General features: G+C 44.9%; 1 protein-coding gene across 3 annotated transcripts in view; it reads right to left on the reverse strand.

Moving 5' to 3' along the window:
* Positions 1-9,268: 9,268 nt before the first annotated feature.
* KMT5B (lysine methyltransferase 5B) overlaps positions 9,269-18,064 on the reverse strand; it is a 30,574-nt gene continuing 21,778 nt past the window's right edge. For all 3 annotated transcript variants that reach the window (XM_037402167.1, XM_037402168.1, XM_037402169.1), the window contains 5 exons: positions 16,524-16,690; positions 15,812-15,831; positions 15,496-15,632; positions 13,287-13,483; positions 9,269-12,007 (listed from right to left, as the gene is read on the reverse strand). In XM_037402167.1, coding sequence (XP_037258064.1) covers positions 10,539-12,007; positions 13,287-13,483; positions 15,496-15,632; positions 15,812-15,831; positions 16,524-16,690 — 1,990 coding nt within the window. In that variant the 3' untranslated portion in view covers positions 9,269-10,538. The remainder of the gene's footprint in view (positions 12,008-13,286; positions 13,484-15,495; positions 15,633-15,811; positions 15,832-16,523; positions 16,691-18,064) is intronic.

Genomic DNA, 18,064 nt, shown 5'->3' on the forward strand with positions numbered 1-18,064 from the left:
TTGACTTTCCGGAGCACCCAACCTCAGCCAGACTTTCAAAGCAGACCAGGGTTTGGGCACTGTTCTGCTTTCTTTTTCTGCAGAAGTAAAATTTGCCTTCTGGGGTTCAGTTCGGGGGCACACAAACAGCTTTTAACAGCCAGTCAACATCTCCTGCATCTCTAAACACCATTGTACCACTGGACTAGCTGGTCAGTGTCAGGGAATGCTTAAACCTGCACAGAAGGTGACGCATCAGGTCTCTTCTCTGCACTTTAAACTGGGTTTAGGAGATCAGCGCCACTTCAGTCTGGCACCGCTCGGCTCTATTCCCTTAAGGCAGCCAGTTCATGTTTCTGTGCCCCAACGCCTCCATCTCTTTGCCACCGTAACTGATCCCCTTCATAGATCATTTTGATACGTGGTAGATTATTGCTGCATTGATCTCAGTCATTTTTGATCCAAAAAAGGGATAGGCAAAAATAAGAGTCCTGAAGTTTAAAGCCATGGTTTCCGTGGGAGCAGCAAGCCAGGGCTGCCAGAGCAAGCAGGGGCGGCACACCCTGGACTGAGGGAAGGCCAGGCAGTGTTTGGTACATCTTCTGCTGCTTGTATTCCTCCATAGTTTTCATTAAGACTTCACAGAAATGAATCTACTATTTAGATAATAAATACCTTACGTTGTGGGGGAGAATATCAAGTAAACCAAACACGAGGGTTCAGTATTCCAGAAAGAGATGCTGACTAGGTGGCTGGGATCTTCCAGCTCATAGCATGGAGGTGCGACCCCTGCGCACTGGTTTTTACTGGTTTTAAAGCGGCCCGTAGCAACCAAACAGGCAGAGCCAACTTGTTTTCACTCGATTTTGGGAGCTGTAAGACCAGCCAGCAACCCCTCCCCCCCCAGGAACGCACGCAGCATTCCTGAGGCAAGTGTTAATGCTGGATCTTGACCAAGAAATGATTCCTACAGACTCAGCGATGAGGAGGATGTTACACCACTCGCCTCTTCCCACTCTTTTTCCCTGCTAGCCCTGTGCCTCCTGTACTTGCGCCTCGCCCGCTCCCAGGGCCTTTGGCACAGGGATGTGCGGCACAGCCTGTGTCCTTCACACCAGTGATTCTGGCTTGTGGGAACAGCAGAAACTCAAGGCATGGATGAGGCTGGAAAATCCCAAAGGAGAAACCTCCTGCAGGTGGAATACAGAAGGATTAAAACCAGCAAGAGCAAGCTATTCCCCGATTCCCCTTGCCGAGCGTTGCTCTGGCTTGGCTGGCTCCCTCCCGCCGGCTCACGCTGGTTGGGTGTTCTCTTCCCCCGGTACCATTCAGACGCACTCCTGGGATATGACACGGTAAAGAGCAATAAAGCGCCAAACCGCTTGTAACTAACACCGGCCGGTTCCTAAAGGGATATTCCTCCCTCGGAATGTGAGTGCCACCTTGTGCTGGGAACATAACAGTCCATGGATAAAAGCTTGTCCAGACCAGTAACCCAGAGAAGGGCGACAAGAAACCACCATCTCCCGAGTGAAGCTGCACCGGCCGTTTGGATGTTTGGGGACCTTCCGTGCTGGAGCCAGCCAGCCCCGTCCCAGCACCCTGCTGCCGGGTGGGTGCTGTGCGGGGGGCAGGGGGCTGCAGCCCCCGGCTCTGCAGGCGCGCGCCAAGCCCAGGCAGCAGCACAGGGCCTGGCCCAGCCAAGGGCACCAACAGCTACAGCTGGTGGGTGCCAGCTCTGTCCTCGGCAAGTCCAGGGAGAAACAAGGTGGCACCTTCGTAAAATTTTGTCGAGTGTTCCCGAGGTCCCCGTTGGCAACAGCCAAGCGTGTAAGTAATACAGGTGTGGGAGACGAAGCAGTGAAACGCAACAAGCATTTACAGAGCAACTTCCAGATGCAAAGTACTGCTCTCCTAAAGCAATGCGCAGGTGAGAGAAGCCAGCTGGCTTGCTCGCGGGGAAGAAAAGCAGGGTTTGAGGCTCCTATTTGTTTCTTTAAAATTCACTTTGAGGCTTTTTCTCTAAAGATGGATTAAGTTTCATCTGGTCAAATTATGTGAGATGCCTCAAGCGAGTTTCTGAGAATGCCTGCTTCTCTGCAGTGATTTGGGGCGGGGGGGGGGGCTTTAGCATCGTCAGCCTGATGGAAAAGTTTTTCCGTTCATTTGTTCAAAAATGGGAGGTCGTTACTGTGTGAAAATACATGTCAAAGCTAAAAGATTTTGCACTGCTGTTGATCAATTTAAATTTAACCTTTCTATAACTTGGAATATTTTTGCAAGCCGGCTATAGCCTCAGAAACAGTATTGCTTTGAGTTTTATTCACTTCGGGTTTCTCCACAAACTTAAGAGGGGGGAAAAAAAAAAAAAAAAGCAGCTTCTGGAAAATATTTCTTTAGCAAGGTAGGAATTCCTTTGCAAACACCTTGGAAAGGAACAGGGTGTGAGTATCCTGTTCATGACAACTGCTCACAGTCAAAATCCAGTAACCTGAATTTTGCAGTTAAGACTACAGCTAGGAACTCTACGGATTGAAAGAGCCACAAGGACAACACCTTTTTCTCAAAGCAAAGGTGATAAACCCAGGAAATTCAGATTTCAAGTGATGTCCAGAAGAAATCTGGCTGTGCCACGGAATTGCAATTAAAGCACACAGCTCTTATCCCAAAGGGTCTCACACAAAGCAAAACTGCAAAGCCACACATCTAAGCAGTCCGTCCGTCCCCAGCAAGACAGAGCTGTGTATAAAGGTTACGCTCTGTGTGCATGCTCACAAGGCTGAGTCAAACCAAGAGCACTAAATGAATCATTTCCCCATTAGCGATTAACCACCACAGCTGCCTGTGGGCAGGGGGAGCACACCTCGGCTTTTTGACACTGCGCTCCGAGCGGGGAGGGAGGACCCTCCGCTGGAACTGCAGAGTTTCAGAGATGTCAACCAGAGCTGAATTTTACCTTCTCTCTCCCAGACTCCTGCCGTGGTCCTCATGCTAATGCTCAGCACCACCCGTCCACATCGGCGTGAGGACAACCACGAGCACTCACCGGGAGCACCGGAGCAGTTCCACAGTCCTAGACGCAAGCTCTCAGGTGGCTTTTCCAGTCTCTAGACACCTTTCTCCTCTCCCTGTAGACGTGCCGCTTCTGGGGCATTTGCACCTTGCCTGCATCTTTTTTCAGGGCACGTGCGCCTTGCCTGCAGGTCGGGTCAGCTGCACGGGGTGGAAGCGTGATACTGGAAAAGCCCTTAAAGAAAGGGCCTGAAGATGGAGTAAAACATGAAACTCCCAGACGGAAGCGGTAAGCAGGGAGCGAGCAGAGGACCCTGTGACCCAAATACTTCCCAGCAGGGAGGCACACCATTTAATCGGATGCTGGATGCCACTGACGTGGGGGCATCCATCCATGTGCTCTGCCCGACAGCGCTGTGAGAAGGGCCATGCCCATACAAACTAATTACTGATTAGCCTAATAACTCTATCCTTAATATTTGATTACAACACTTTTACTGACAGCATAATTACTGCCCAACCTAGCAGAGAAGCACCGCACACAAGCAGGCATGGGACAGCCATCATCATCATCATCATCGGTTAGATACAATCTGCCTGTCCTCACTAGCCGACAGCACGGGCTTTCCCTTCCTCCCTACCACACACTCCTCATCCTCATCTCCCTGCCAGCCTCTGCAGGTCCTGCACGTCCCGGCCACCCTGATACACCGCTCAGACCCAAGAAGGTCCATCTCTGGCAGCGGCCGGTAAGGCAAGGCTGGCACATGGGCAACATGTTCACACGCTCCTTTTACAAGCAATACTCCCGGTTTCCTCAAACCGACCCGAGCTCAGTGGTGTAAACTCTCCGTTAAGTGACTACACTTACAAACACCACCATCAGTGCTTCCTGCGCATAGCTACAGCTTTAGAATTGGTGTACTATAAACCTAGAAAATATCAATGTTTTCTGTATTTCTTCTGCAAAGAAAAGGCTTTTAAGTTCTGGGGGGTTTGGTTGGTTTGGTTGGTTTTTAACATAAAGATGAGATGCTACCTTTCAGCCTGCCTTGAAACTTTTAAAAATATTCAGAAAACTTATAATATTTCAGTTCCTCAACTTTTCCTTAATCCCCTTCCCATTTCTTGCCTGCTATTTCTGTATCTTGAGTTCACACTTGATGCTGTTTGTATCTGCCAAAATAACTGAAACACACACACACATACAGTTAGTTTCACCAGAGATTTCATTTGTCATCCTGTGCTGTAAATTAAAAGTAGATATATCAACAGCTTTGGGCTTTTTGCTAGAAATCTAATAAACCTGAAAAGATTTTCATTTTATTACACAACATATTCCCCCAGCTGGGATCCTTTCCCATTAGTCACTTACTCCAGGCAGCTGAATCATCTCTGCTACTCAATACTGGCCTTGGAATTCAGAGTAACTTACACAAAAGGACTCACTCCAGGCTTAAACCTTACACAATGCTGTGTGGAACAGCACTGATATTTTTTTGGGGGGGCAGGGTGTGAAACTATTTTTCCACTTGATTTTACAACACTCAATTTCAATATGAAAGTTAACAAGGCAGCTAAGTGTGGACAGGAAAAAAAACCACGTATTCTGTCTCAATACATATCCCTTCCTCCCCCCCCCCCCAACAGAAGAATAAAAAGAATATTTTTTAATTTCAAAATGGTTTTAAATGGAAGTCAGCATGCAGAAAATGCATGGGACATCTACAGGGTTTTAAGATTTAAAAAACCTCGTAAGTTATTCAGCTATGAAGAGATACACAACTTTGAAATATAAAAGAAAATGCACTGAATTTTCAGGAGTGATTAATATATCCCCAGAACCTTTGTCCAGTCCCACATTTAAAGAGCAGTTTGGTTTCTGGATGTCACCGTAGATCTACGACAGCTATCTACGATAGCTCCGAGGGCTGTCCCCGGATCCGGACGGACCATCCTCCTGTCTCGTCAGCCTGTATCATCCAAGAGGTGCTGGTAACCCCGACCATGAATGATCCAGCAGCCCTGCCCTAACGCTGCACACGCCTGGTTTTTGCGGATATGAATGGAACCATGTCCTGTCCAACGCCTCTCTGGGACTGCCATCCTCTACCTTAGATCTGCCAGTTTACAACCAATTCTGTTGTATAAAGTGGTACCCAAACAGTAATTGGAGCAGAAAAGACTATAAATCTAATTACAAAATAGAATTGACTTCTGATGAACATCAAAAAGCATCAGCGGAAAAATCTATGGTTTGTTGGACCCGCTGATGGCTCCACACTTGACAGAAACTCGCTAATGAACCCACCGGTCCTCGGCTGCTGAGCTGAAACAGCTCCCAAGCAGCACCGCTTGGCCCGTACCTGTGTCAGCACCGGCCACCTGCGCCCACAGCGGCGGGACAGCCCTGCCGAGGCTGCTGTTCCTGAGGCAGGAGCTGCTCTGGTTATGTTTCACGCAAGGACAAATCCGAGGAAAATGACATCTCAAACGTAGCCACCTGGGAAGAAGTCATGGATCCCCTTTGCCTGTGGGGAGGAGGCGTAACTCTGAAACAACCACATACACCTTGTAATAATAAAAATATTTTATGGGGTTAGTGTAAATAAGGGGTGTGAACTCAAGCGTGACTGCCACAGAAGTTCCCCTGGCGGGCAAAAAAAGCAGCCCCTACAACAGGTGAAAAAAAGCAGATACACGGTTAGCACCAACCTACTGTCACCTCACTAACCTGGGACATCACCAGTTTTGGAAGGAGCAGCAGAGATTTACGCAAGGGCGCAGGTTTACTTACAACCCAACCCAAGCAAGAGAATACTGGCCGGGGAAGGAGTTCGGGAGTACGCATGATACTAGCGGATATAATGCAAACTTACGTGACTTTCCTTTTCATTTTCAGTAAGTTTTCTTCTGCACAGCTCCCAAATCTTTACCCTTTTGTTCTAAAAAATGCAACCAACCATGCAAACGCGGGGAGCAAAGGGATTCTGTTTCTGAGCTTATTTTAATGAGCGCGCACTGGCAGTGTGAGGCAAAACACAGAAAGAACCCAGAAAAAAAATGCAAACCAAACCAAGTCATCCAAAAGCAGAGGTGAATACGTACTTCAGGGAGTACCTTGGATGCATTTAACATGGCGTAGTTATCAGGGCAACTGATTAAAGCCAATGCACCGAGAACAAGAGTAACACTGGACGATGGTGAGCTTCATGCAAGCTAATAACTGAGCATGCACGGTACATAGAGACAACACCTAACGCCAGCAAATACACTGGGGGGTGGAGGGCTGGGAAACAACCCGGCCTTTGAAAGACAGAAGGAGGGGGAAAAAACGAAAAAAAAAAAAAAGCAACCAGACTTGCATGTTAATCTCCTAGAGAAAGCACAGCAACTTTATCAGGCACAGTTTTTTCAAGTCCAAACTCCCCTGCTTGCTGGAGCAGCATTTGAGGCAGGAGAGAGCGTTGGCTCAGAGGGGGACTCATCTCAGTGTTGTAGTAACATTCGACAATCACAAGCTTCTGCTGCTGGCAGAACATCGCTGCTTCTCAGCACAAGCAATTTTCCAGAAATTCCCCGATGTCCAGGGAAACGTCCCTGTACATGTGAAGCACGAAAAGGCTTGATTCTTGTTTGGCTATTTCCAATCAAATCGCTCCTCCTCAAATAAATGTAAAATACCTTTCTTATCACTCCAGAGACCACAGGAAAGGTTACACTGCCCTATGCATGACAAACACAATGAGCAGTCACCTCTTCTCTCCAGGACTGACACCAAGAGTACCCAGTAGGATCAAACCGTAACATACGTTGCGGTGACTTCACTTACAGTAAGTCCACGCAAGCTTCTACTTGAGCAGAGCGCTTGGGAGCGCTCCCTCTCCTGTACGCTCGCTGCCTTTATTTTTTAAAGAACACTCACAATTCCGTAACACTGTTTTGTGAAGAAACAGCGTGTGGGTTTTTGCCTTACGAAGAACCGACACCTTTGCCCCTACCCTCTCCATTCACCGTATTGAAGGTGCGAGTGGGTTAACAGTCCCGCCCGCCGCCCGAGCGTTGGGCAGCTCACGCTAAACCTGTCCTGGGCACGTGCTGCCTGGGCCAGGATGCTCACAAACCTGCGGCCAAGTTGCCACTTCCACGGTGCTCATAACGCTACCTTTCTGGCCTCACCACCTGTTAGGCCGAACGTACAACAGGGCCCATCTGGAACACGCTCCCTCCAGTGCCTCAGCTCGCTAGAAGATGAGCTGTGGGCACCCTACGCCCACCCAGCTGCTGCGTCTCTTCCTACTGGTCCCTTGGGGAATAAGACACAAAGGCTACGCAGGGTCCCAAGAGCCAAAGGATGAACAGCTTCACAGCGCCTCATCCCGACCGCAAGGAACGTCCCCAGCCCGTCGGGTTCTCGTGTGCGACACAAACATCCATCTTCTACTACTACTAAGGTGAGGGAAGCATCAGGACCTGCCAATTTACATAGGAACAATGAAAAAAAATATTTTCTGCAGCAGGGGAAGGATAGAAGAGACAGGGGTTCTGCAACCCCTGCCTACCCCATCAGCTTGGGGGTGGTGGGGTTATTGGATTATTTTTAAGGCATCCGTAACACCAAAAATCTGTACCAGGACATAGCTATGGAGCCGTCTACCCTGGCAATGACTAAAAGCTTTTGTTCCAAGTTCTCCAAGACAAGAAGACTGTTCAGTGAAGAAGAGCAATCCAGAGCTCCTGATGCCCAAAGAGCCGCTTGTACTTATTTCCACATCAGAGGAAAAGAAAAGCAGCTCTCATTACAGGGCTGACTGAACTAAGAGTTATGAGAGGAACACCTGCTCCAGGAAAGGAGCTATTGCCTCTGAAGGCAGATTCTTTGCAATTCTTCCACCACCCGTTTCAGGCTCTGCTTTCATCGCTCAACGCCGTTCAGCCAGCCCAAAGCTTGCCCTTGAGCACACGGGTCAGTAAGTACCAACCGCGTTTGCTGGCTGCACCAACCCTTCCCCCAAACGCTCAGTGCGCGGGTTCTGCAGACCAGGCACCCTAGCCAGAGCCACCCAGGCTGCCGGAGGGCCCACCAGTGCCAGCAGGAGCAGCAGGGAGACGGGGAGCTGCAAGGAAAACGGTCCGTGGAGCAAAGCAGGGGCAGGGGCACCCCAGACCGCGGGCAGATGCTCTGTTCCGCCCCCTCCACTCTCTCGCTGATGCAGCCACACACTCGCAGGGCGCATCACCCGGTGACCACGTGAGCTCCCAAGGAAAGAGCTGCACGACTGTTACTTGTCACCGGCTGCTTGCTGGTAAACTTCCTACGACAGAGCGAGCCCTTACCGCAGCTATCCGCCCCGTCACCCGACCTGTGATAACCCATTTGTATGCGATATAGCACAATTAAAAATCCCACCAGACAATCCACCGCAGCCGGCTCAGTACTCCAAGGCGTCCACGTACCTACCCGAGCTTCTGTGTTCACTCTTCCGCGAAGTGAAAGCCCAGGCCTGACGGGAGAGACTGTGCGCTACATGACATACGGGCCTGCCTCTTTCTGGAAAATGTATACGCTCTGTACATCAGACACAGCTGGCCTTTAACAGCTGGACATTGTAAAAAACAACGTTACAAATATTATGTTTAATTCTGCACTTAATTCTCTGCTAAGAATACAGGAGGGAAGTGAGATGAAGGCAGATTCCACCGCCTGACCTGCAGTCTGACAAATTGCTGAAGTGCGTTTGGAAGCATTTCTTTGAAAAAATTCTTCGTGGCAGTGAGGGTCAGAGAGACGGGCCGAGCCACACGATCAGCTCCCAGGCAAACTCACCCACCCCTTTCCACTAAGGCTTCCACAGCTGCGCAACACAGCGGTCACCTAACTCAGGCTCTTGCTCTCCTGGGCAGAGGGAGTTGCACCTGGCAGGAGAAGAGGAGGCAGCTGACAGCGCACTCAGCGAGTTCCACAGCACGTGTTTCACGATGCGACTTCTGTTTCTGCACCCCGAGATATAAACACTCTAAACCCATGGCCAAAACCACCAACACCATAGACCACAGTGCCACACAGTTATCCCAAATACATTTTAGATCCGTTTCCAAGAAGTTACTTACACATGAGCCGACTGACACACAACCAAGCCCGCTGTGCCCAGAGGTTTCCTAACAGCCTTTTATTAAAACTGAAAGAGCCCCAGATTGCCCCGACGCTCTTCATCGTTATCAAGCAGACTCTGAAGTATGAAGTGAACTGCGTATGAGCAAAGAACTCCAACTGATGCAGAGTTTAAAACTAGGTTTACAATTTCCTATTTTATTGGCATGGATGTATTTCTAAACTTAAAAACCCTTCTGGCAAGTTATCTCAATTTCTTATGACAAAATTTCTCACAACACACAAATATTTACAACATATACATATTTTTTCAGTCTTTTACAACTGGTTCTTAAAAGACAAACAATTTATAGGTTACCACAGAACAAAAGCTGTGACTTAGTTGTTTTTAATTTCATAAAACTATCATAAGTTAAAGTGAATAGATTTTCTTTAAATTCCTTGTAGCATTTTACAAGTGCAACAGAAAAATATGAAGAACCAATTTAGGATAGCTGCAGTTCATTGGATAAATGTTGCCCGTTGTAATCACATTATTTCACAGCAAATTCTTGAAAAAATAAGCACCAATCATTCTTGCAAAGAACAATTTTATCTAAAAGTATTGAAAAGTGTTAAATACAAGGTGTTTAATTTACATAACAAGCAATAAATACACCATATCCAAACTTTTATTCTGCATACTGCTACCCTTGTACATATAATGTACTAAAAAGTCAGCAAATTGTCAACACCTTTTCAAATTTTTTTTTCTCTTTTCTTTAAAGAAATCAATTTGACTTCCAACCAACGGTTTGCTACTATAACAAAGGCCACAAACAGTACGTCTGGGACAGCATACAGTGTTAAAACTGACAAACTCCGGGGGGGGTGGGGGGGGGGGGGGGGGGGGCGGGGGAACATCTAGCAAATAAATCGAAAAGCTGTAATCATTGCTGGTGATATTAACATATACTAGAAAACCTTAATATGCTGCTACTATGATTTTTTTTTTAATTGTTTAGTCAAATATCGTAAGAGCAAACTAATGCTCTTTACTGATCAAAAATAATTATGTAGCCACACTGTATTCTCATTGTCCTGCATTTGAAAGATTTGATGCAATTTCATAACTTTGCTTGAGCCTTTATTTTACAACAGAGCATTACCTCTAACTCAGAATTGCACATAAGAAGGCTATTAAAAAGTACAATAAAAATCTGCACAAATCAGACTTAAGAAGAGTCAGTATGCTGTACACTTTCTACAATATTACGTTGATAGGTGAATAAACAATAAAGAAGTGCTGCCACTAAGTTTTTCAGAAAGTTCTTCAGTTGAGGAATAATCAAATGGAATTTTTGTTGGGTTTTTTTTTGTTGTGGGTTTTGGTTTTTTTTAATTTTTGATATTTTTTTTTAAAAATGACATCCAGGTCAGTTTAAGACCTATAAGCTTATGCATTGAGCCTTAAAGACTGATCTTCTCTCCTCCTGGAAGAAATATCAATATCTATTGAATCCTTGCCAACAATAAGCCTTAATCTCTTCGCTGGAGGAAGAGGAATAAAGTCATCAAATTCATCATCATAGTCATCTTCCTCTTCATCGTCCTCTTCTGATGAAGATTCATCTGCTGTTTCCTCTTCATAGTGACCATAATCATCTACCTCCATTCGTGACTCCAAAAGGGAGAGCGTGTCACTACAACACACACCATTTTCATGAAGGTCCTCAGGGTACGTCCCTCTGTTTTCTTCCTCGCGTTTCAGCTGTATTTTTAATTTTGTGGAACTATTGCCTGATCCTGAGTTAAACCCATTATTCAGCTTTGCTACATATAAATTATTATCTTTTTCGTGGTCTTTACTTAATTTGATGCTTATTTTTGAAGAATTCATTCCATCACTTTCTTGGTCATTTGCCTTGCTACTGCTATCATGACGTCTACGAAGAGTCAGTTTAGGGATCCCAGAGCTATTTTCAAGGATAAGTTGTGCATCATACCTCGTGATTCGTCTTTTCTTTTTAGTTTTTGCAGTTCTAAAGCTGTCTTTTGCTTTAAAATTGTCAGACGTTACAACAGAGCAGCCACCAGATCCGGGGATACAGTCTTTATAGCCAACAGGTGTGTCCACTCCGTTATTCCTCTCTCCCAGTTCTGAATGAGAACTAATCAAATCCGGTAGTTCATCTTTCACAGGTGTATTGTGCATAGTATCAGTTTCTTCTGTTTTTACAGATGGTTTCACAAGTTTTCCTTGTCGGGATTTCTTTTTTGACATGCCTGCCTCATTTTTCTGGCACCTGATCTCCCCTTTATGCGATGGTCCATGAGCCACATCATTTTCGTTTATCGCATGAGACTGCTGCTCTAAAATGTCCGATTGCGTTCCGGTCAAATTATTCTTATAGCTATCCAACATATTTGGTTCAAGCTTTGTGTCAGAGGTCTCCTTCAAATTCATCCTTGTTCTCATTGACCTCCTTGTTATGTACGTGCAGGGTGGTATATCACCATGCTCGTGAGCACCTTTCACAGAATTCAGTTTATGTTCTCTGGCTGCATGCCTCGTTAAGCATCCACTAGAGACTGCAACTTTGACTGGTCCCTCCAATTCTTTATCCTTTTCAATGGGCAAGTTTTTATACAAAACTACTTTAGGCTCTTTGAGAACTAAATTCCCCATTTCGAGCTTTCTAGAAGCGTTCTTTTGCTCTGGCCTCTTGCACTGATTTCTCAACTTTATCTTTGAAAGTAAAGGCTTTGCAGGCTTTTTCAGTCTCTTTGGTACCCTGGAATTATTTATATGAGTTAGTTTAGATGAGGTAGAATTTGATGATGCTGGAATTCTTGATATAGACTGTCTCGTCAATGTTCTATTTTTGCTGTTCTTTTTTACGCCAATTGAAGATTTTCTGTTAGCTGCAAAAGAAAAAAGTGGTTTAGTTATGGCACTGCTTTATCCCGAGTTTCCCACTTCCAAATACCGTAATTATTTCATTTACTTTAAGCACTTCCTCGACATCTGTGAAACAGGCTAAGACAGTAGAAAGGAAGGAGTGAGACTGTCTAACTTGCAACTCCGACCTGAAAGGAATTGTCAGACAAGCCAAAGGCACACCTCAATTCCAGGTACACTTCCCTCACTGCGCCAGTATACCAGGTTCGGGTTTTCCTGAATTTCTTCTCCTACCGATTTTTTTCAAAAACCCACCCCTCATTATCTACAGTTTTTACTGAGTATTACTCCACAAAACCTGAGGGTCAGTGTGCTCTAGGATTAACCCCGGAACGTCTTCCTCCAGGGGAGGAATAAAAAACCAAAACAAACCAAAACTCTTAACTCCTATCACTGTTTCCGTTCCAGGTACCCAGGTGCCTGTTACCTACAGTGGTAATCAAAGGAGATCCAGCTGCCTAAGCAAAGCTGCAGCTCTGAAGTTTTGTCATTAAGTGATCGTAAGAGGGTTCTGGGAGGCATTTTTTAAGTACTACAGCAGCGGACGGAACCAAAATATTTTATGTGGCTTCAAACCTGTCTGCTACTTAAGTCAAAGTTTAAGTTATTTATGTTTTGCCTATGCTGAGGGTGGCAGTGGCACGGAAAGGGGGAAAGTAAATAAATGATACTCACTAATCCATGAAGACAAGTCCCTCAGGAGCATCACAAACAAAAACCCCTTCCAACTTCTTCTGAGATGACTAACTGTGCACTTTCACTTCAGAATAGGTACCTGAACTATCAGTCTTGGATGCAGAGAGCGAATAGCTGCCCAACTTAAAGGATCTCTAAAGGAAATGACTCTTTGTTTAATAATCTCTACTTAAAAACTGTTTTCCTACAGAATGTAGATAACTCTGTAACTTTTCCTTCCTAAACCATACTACTGCACATGACAGTTTACTGTATTTTGAAATACATACATAATGGATAGAACTTCAACTGACACGTTGCTATTACATGTTGCATGTAACCATTTGCTCTTGATCTAAATAGAACAAGAACATACCACCTATTGTTCTTGAAACACTTAAGGAAAAAGATGAATTTGCTATCGACATTGCCTTCAGATTCCTGAATAAATTACAGTTCTCAAGACCAGTATCTTGATGCATCCCGAAGCTAAGAGAGGAATTCCATCACGGTGAAAGTTTTTAGGAAACCTTTAATGCTGCGCTCTGAGCTTTCCCCCTTACTTACTTGCATTAGCTTTTTCCTGAGTGGTATCTGCATCAGTGTTCGAGCTGACGGACTGGCTGTCTGAATTTTTGCTGCTGTCACCCAACTTTTTAAGTCTGTTCAATCGTTTATCTGTTTCTCTCAGTCCATATTTACTATTAATCACAGGAGTAGGTGCTGGCAATCCCACTCTTGATTTAAAAGCACCAGTTCCACGTCTACAAAGGAAAACGAGGACACGATGTATTAATAACTCTTAATATAAACTTGGAACTTTGTTTCACATACAACAGTTTGAATCCCAGGTGCATCTGGAGAGACAATACCAATAACTGAATGCATTAGCATCTTGTTAGCTCTTTTAATAAGGTATCTGTACACTTATCTCATTTTAGTAAGATGTGTGGAAAAACCTTCCATTTATGTCTTGCAAGAAGAAAAACTGCAGAAGTAGGTCTCCCTTGCTTTATGTCTATTTTAATATCATTTCATTGTCAAATTACACAGGTGAAAATTAAATATGGTTGTTTTAAGTTACCTAACCTAACGTAAGTAGTATTTTCATTTTCCCCAATTACATCAGGCTCGTAATAAAAATGCCAGCTTCAGTTACAAAGATTGTTAACTGCATCAGCAAGAGTTGGAAAGTACAGAAGATGGAGTAAAATTATCGCACAGTTCTTGTTCCTTTGAAATACACCAGCATGTATTTACCATGAAAATGAAATGGCTGATTTTTTTTTTTCTTTTTAAGCAATCAGAGAAAAGGATGAAGATTAAGAATGCCTGTACTTGCACTTCAACCACCACTACTAGGATTCCTCCGATACACTTTAATAACCCAGTACGCTTGCACTTTCCGTAACTACTGAAGACAACTTCAGTTTGGATTCCAGTGTGTTGTACTGGAAGGAAATCTATGGATCTTAACCACAAGTGCACCAAAACGATCAAACAGTATCTCAAGCTCCACAGGGTTAATTATTATGCAGACACAATGCTTGTTCTCAAATTAAGTGGTATTTATTTGAGATGGAACATTCTTTCAGTATTATTTTGAATTCTGAAGACCCTAGACTGAACTCAGCACAAGCAACAGCCATTTCAGGTCAGAAAGCAATGGCGCTACAAACAAAACAGTCCTCTGACATGGCATCTTTGGTGCCCAGCTGTCTCAAGTTTGCCAGCGTGAACAGCAGGCTCACCTAAGAACAGTACACGCACATACATAAAGATACGCAAATTTTCTTGGTGATGACTTTTGAAGGCTTGAAAAAAAGTTGTACAGTGCCAGCCTTCCCACAACATTACAAATTAACACCCTTTACAGCATAGTCAAAATTGGGTCACTTAAAACGTGATTTTTTGTGGTGTACAAAGCAACAGTTGCCTCATCAGTGTTGCTAAGGTCTCATTTTTCCTTGCTCCACTCCCCAAAATTCAAATTTCAAAATTCAAAAAAATAAAATCTCATATTTGATTGCTGTAACACAGCCTGGTGAATGAAAAGCATATTCCTCAAGTTAGAATTACCCAAACGTTAGCTTTAAAATGCAACATTTTCCTGTACTTAAAACACGAAGATGACAAGTTAGTGAAAATGTTCAGACACGTAAAACTAGTTTGTCCTGAAAGAGAATGTATGTCCATATTATGTTAAAATCAACAATCAAAGGAGGATCCCCCTGCAGAGCCTGCCTGCCTCCAGCAGATCCACACACCCCCAGCTCGGTGTCATCTGCAAAGGTACCGAGGGAGCACTCGATCCCCTCGCCCAGATCATCGATAAAGGCATTAAGCAGGACCGGCCCCAGCACCGAGCCCTGGGGACGCCGCTTGTGCCCGGTGCCAGCGGGGTGTAACTCCATTCCCCGCCGCGCTCTGGGCTCGGTGTCCAGCCAGCTTCCAGCCCAGCGCAGAGCACACCCCTCCCAGCCGTGGGCAGCCGCTTTCTCCAGGAGATGCTGTGGGAGACGGTGCCGAAGGCTTTACTAAGGTCCAGACAGGCAACATCCACAGCCTTTCCCTCGTCCACTAAGCGGGTCATCTTGTCACAGAAGGAGATCAGGTCAGTCAAGCAGGACCTGCCTTTCCTAAGCCCGTGCGGCTGGGCCTGATCACCTGATGCATCCAAAAAATCTAAGTACTCATAATCAAGGACTTTCAGGTTCACCAGATATACGATGAATACGCTCAACTCCATCTTAAACTTATTTACATCAATGCATACCTTTCACAGGTGTAACATTCGCAGTATTCATTATTTTCTCCAAAAAACCCATCTCCATAGTAACAAGAGATTTCTTCTCCAGGTTCAATATCTCTTAGAGCTTTCACACATGCTGTATCTCTGCCCGTTGATACAAACTGAGGAAGGAGATGACAGGAAGGGGGTGGGGGAGAGGTTAATCATAATCATTAAGATTGAACAGTATCTAAGTAAGAAAAAAAAAAAAAAACAGTTGGGGAGGAAAAGGTGCAGGGAAAACCGAAACAAACAAACAAACAAACGTGGGGTGCTTATTTACTTTTAATTTCTTGCTTACCTTACAGTTAGGTCTGCAATCTGAAAAAGGTCCAAAAGATAAAGTCAATTAACTGTTGATAAGACCTGAAACATGAATAGTTGTAGATATCTAAAGTAAGGATTCACTCTGTCTTCAATAACTGTAGAATCTCAACTAAATACTGGGAGTTACATTAGTATTGCACAAAGCTATATATAAAAAGATGCGTATTTTGATATAGATTGGTTTCTGAGCTTTTACTTACGCTATCACCAATGTTCAAGTTTCCCTCCTCTTTAAGGTAATAGGATTTATCTTAAATCCTACCTGCTCTCCTTCAGCATACACATGCAACAGAATCAGTTAAGCCTCTGTGCTAAAGGTTAAAGGCGGCAGAAGAAGCTCACCTAAGAAATACGTTACTGTTGACTAAATTCACAAAGAATTCAAGGTAGCCTGCAATATGCTCCACTAATTTAGCTGCCAGTTCCAAAGTCTCCGCGAAGGAAGAAGGCATCACCTCCTAGCACCTAAGGAGGCATCACCTCCTAGCACCTTCCATGAGTTTCCCAGTTCACAGGTGATCAGCTCTGGTCTGTGAAAATCCCCACGGGATTTTGCCCTACGATAAGCCAGCGTGCCAGATTCAGACATTTCCCCTAAGGTCCCGTGTTGTTCAGCTCACGTATAACAACACTCCTAAGCAGAACTGATTCAGCCCTTTAACATGCTTCCTATACTTACTACTCACCGTGATTGATAAATGCAGCAGGACCGAGCCACAGCTGCGCACAGTTTTTCCGTGTGGAATACATAACACTGAAGTCATTTTCCCCATGTCTCAGCAGCATGTTTTCTTCCATTTCTGATAGTTCAGCAATACAGCCCACAAGTAATTCTATTTTATCATTTCGTTTCCTTTAGCGTAAGAAGAGTAGGAGAAATAAGAACATGTGCCAAAATTACAAAGTAATTTCACAAAAAGAAAAGCTGTCAATAACGGGAAGCGTTTTGTAAACCGTTTCTCAATCCTTATAGGCCTCGTGTTTTAATTTGGTTAGAGACAAGATATTAGGCTGAAGAGACTTTTTGTCAGACACAAAATAAATGGCTTTATGCTACTATATAGAATCAATTACATCAATTCTGACAGACGTTATCACCATTGTTTCTATAATTTCCTGAGACTGCAAGTAGTTGCAAGAGTTGTTTACTTCAGCTTCTACAGTTGTTAAAACCAAAAGCAAGATATTTTTATTTGTGCATGCTCCCGCCCCCCATCAACACTTAAGATGTTCTGACTTCTTCCAGCCGCCCTTTTTTGCATTTCCTATACTTCTTGCTTTGGTCAGGAAAACACCCCATAGTAAAAGACGCTTGGAATTCCGTGGCTCCTTAAAAACACCCAATAGTATCGACTTAAAAAAGGCCAGAATTCATGCAAGATGTTTTCCTCTCTCACAAGTAGTTCTTCAGCATCAAGTTGGTCCTTGAAACAGACCACTGGAGGCAGGACACCAACAAACCCCCGGTGCCTCTGCGTGCAGCCAGCCGACCTGCCACCACAAGCACAGCAGATCAGAGGCGCCGAACAGCCAGCCCAGGAAGAAGCGCACCGTCTCCAGCAGCTTGCAAGGGCATGGTTTCCACTGCTCTTCAGAGTGGCCTTCCAAATTCTGGCCCGATTACTCCGACACAGATGAATGTGGAGATACTAAACGTACATGAAGGGCATGAACTAGAAGCTGAGCCTTTTAAGCGCAAAGTTCTTCTTTTATATAGAGCGCTGAGATCTCTTTATCAGTTTTGAGTCTCACTAGTTTTCCAGGTATCAGCAGGGTTAGGAAGCGGGCCTCCTGTCTTGCTCTCTCACAGGTCAGTCAAGACTTCGAGCATGAAGAGTTAATTCATTTCCAACAGACCTAAATATAAAGCTTCCACCCCAAAGAATCAGCCAAGGGGAGAATTCAAACTGAAAAAACCCAACCCCCCAAAATACCGATTCTATCATGACTGTGGACCTTCTAGCTAGTCATGAAGAGCTACTGCCCTCAACCTTCTTACAGCTCGCCCTCCCACACGCCGAGGCCGTACCCCCACTGCAATGGCATGCTCGCTCGGTACGCTGCCAGCGTAACGACTAGCTACTCATCCCTCGCCTGCGCGTAATGGCCTGTCATCGTCTCAGATGTGCTGTTCCGAGCATGTACTGCCACCAAGCAAACCGGCTGTAAATTACAGAGGGGAGGGGGGAGGAAGGGGAACATTTATTTTGAAATCTGAATTAACCCA

The sequence above is a fragment of the Falco rusticolus genome, chromosome 10 (assembly GCF_015220075.1).
Source record: "Falco rusticolus isolate bFalRus1 chromosome 10, bFalRus1.pri, whole genome shotgun sequence".
Lineage (NCBI taxonomy): Eukaryota > Metazoa > Chordata > Aves > Falconiformes > Falconidae > Falco > Falco rusticolus.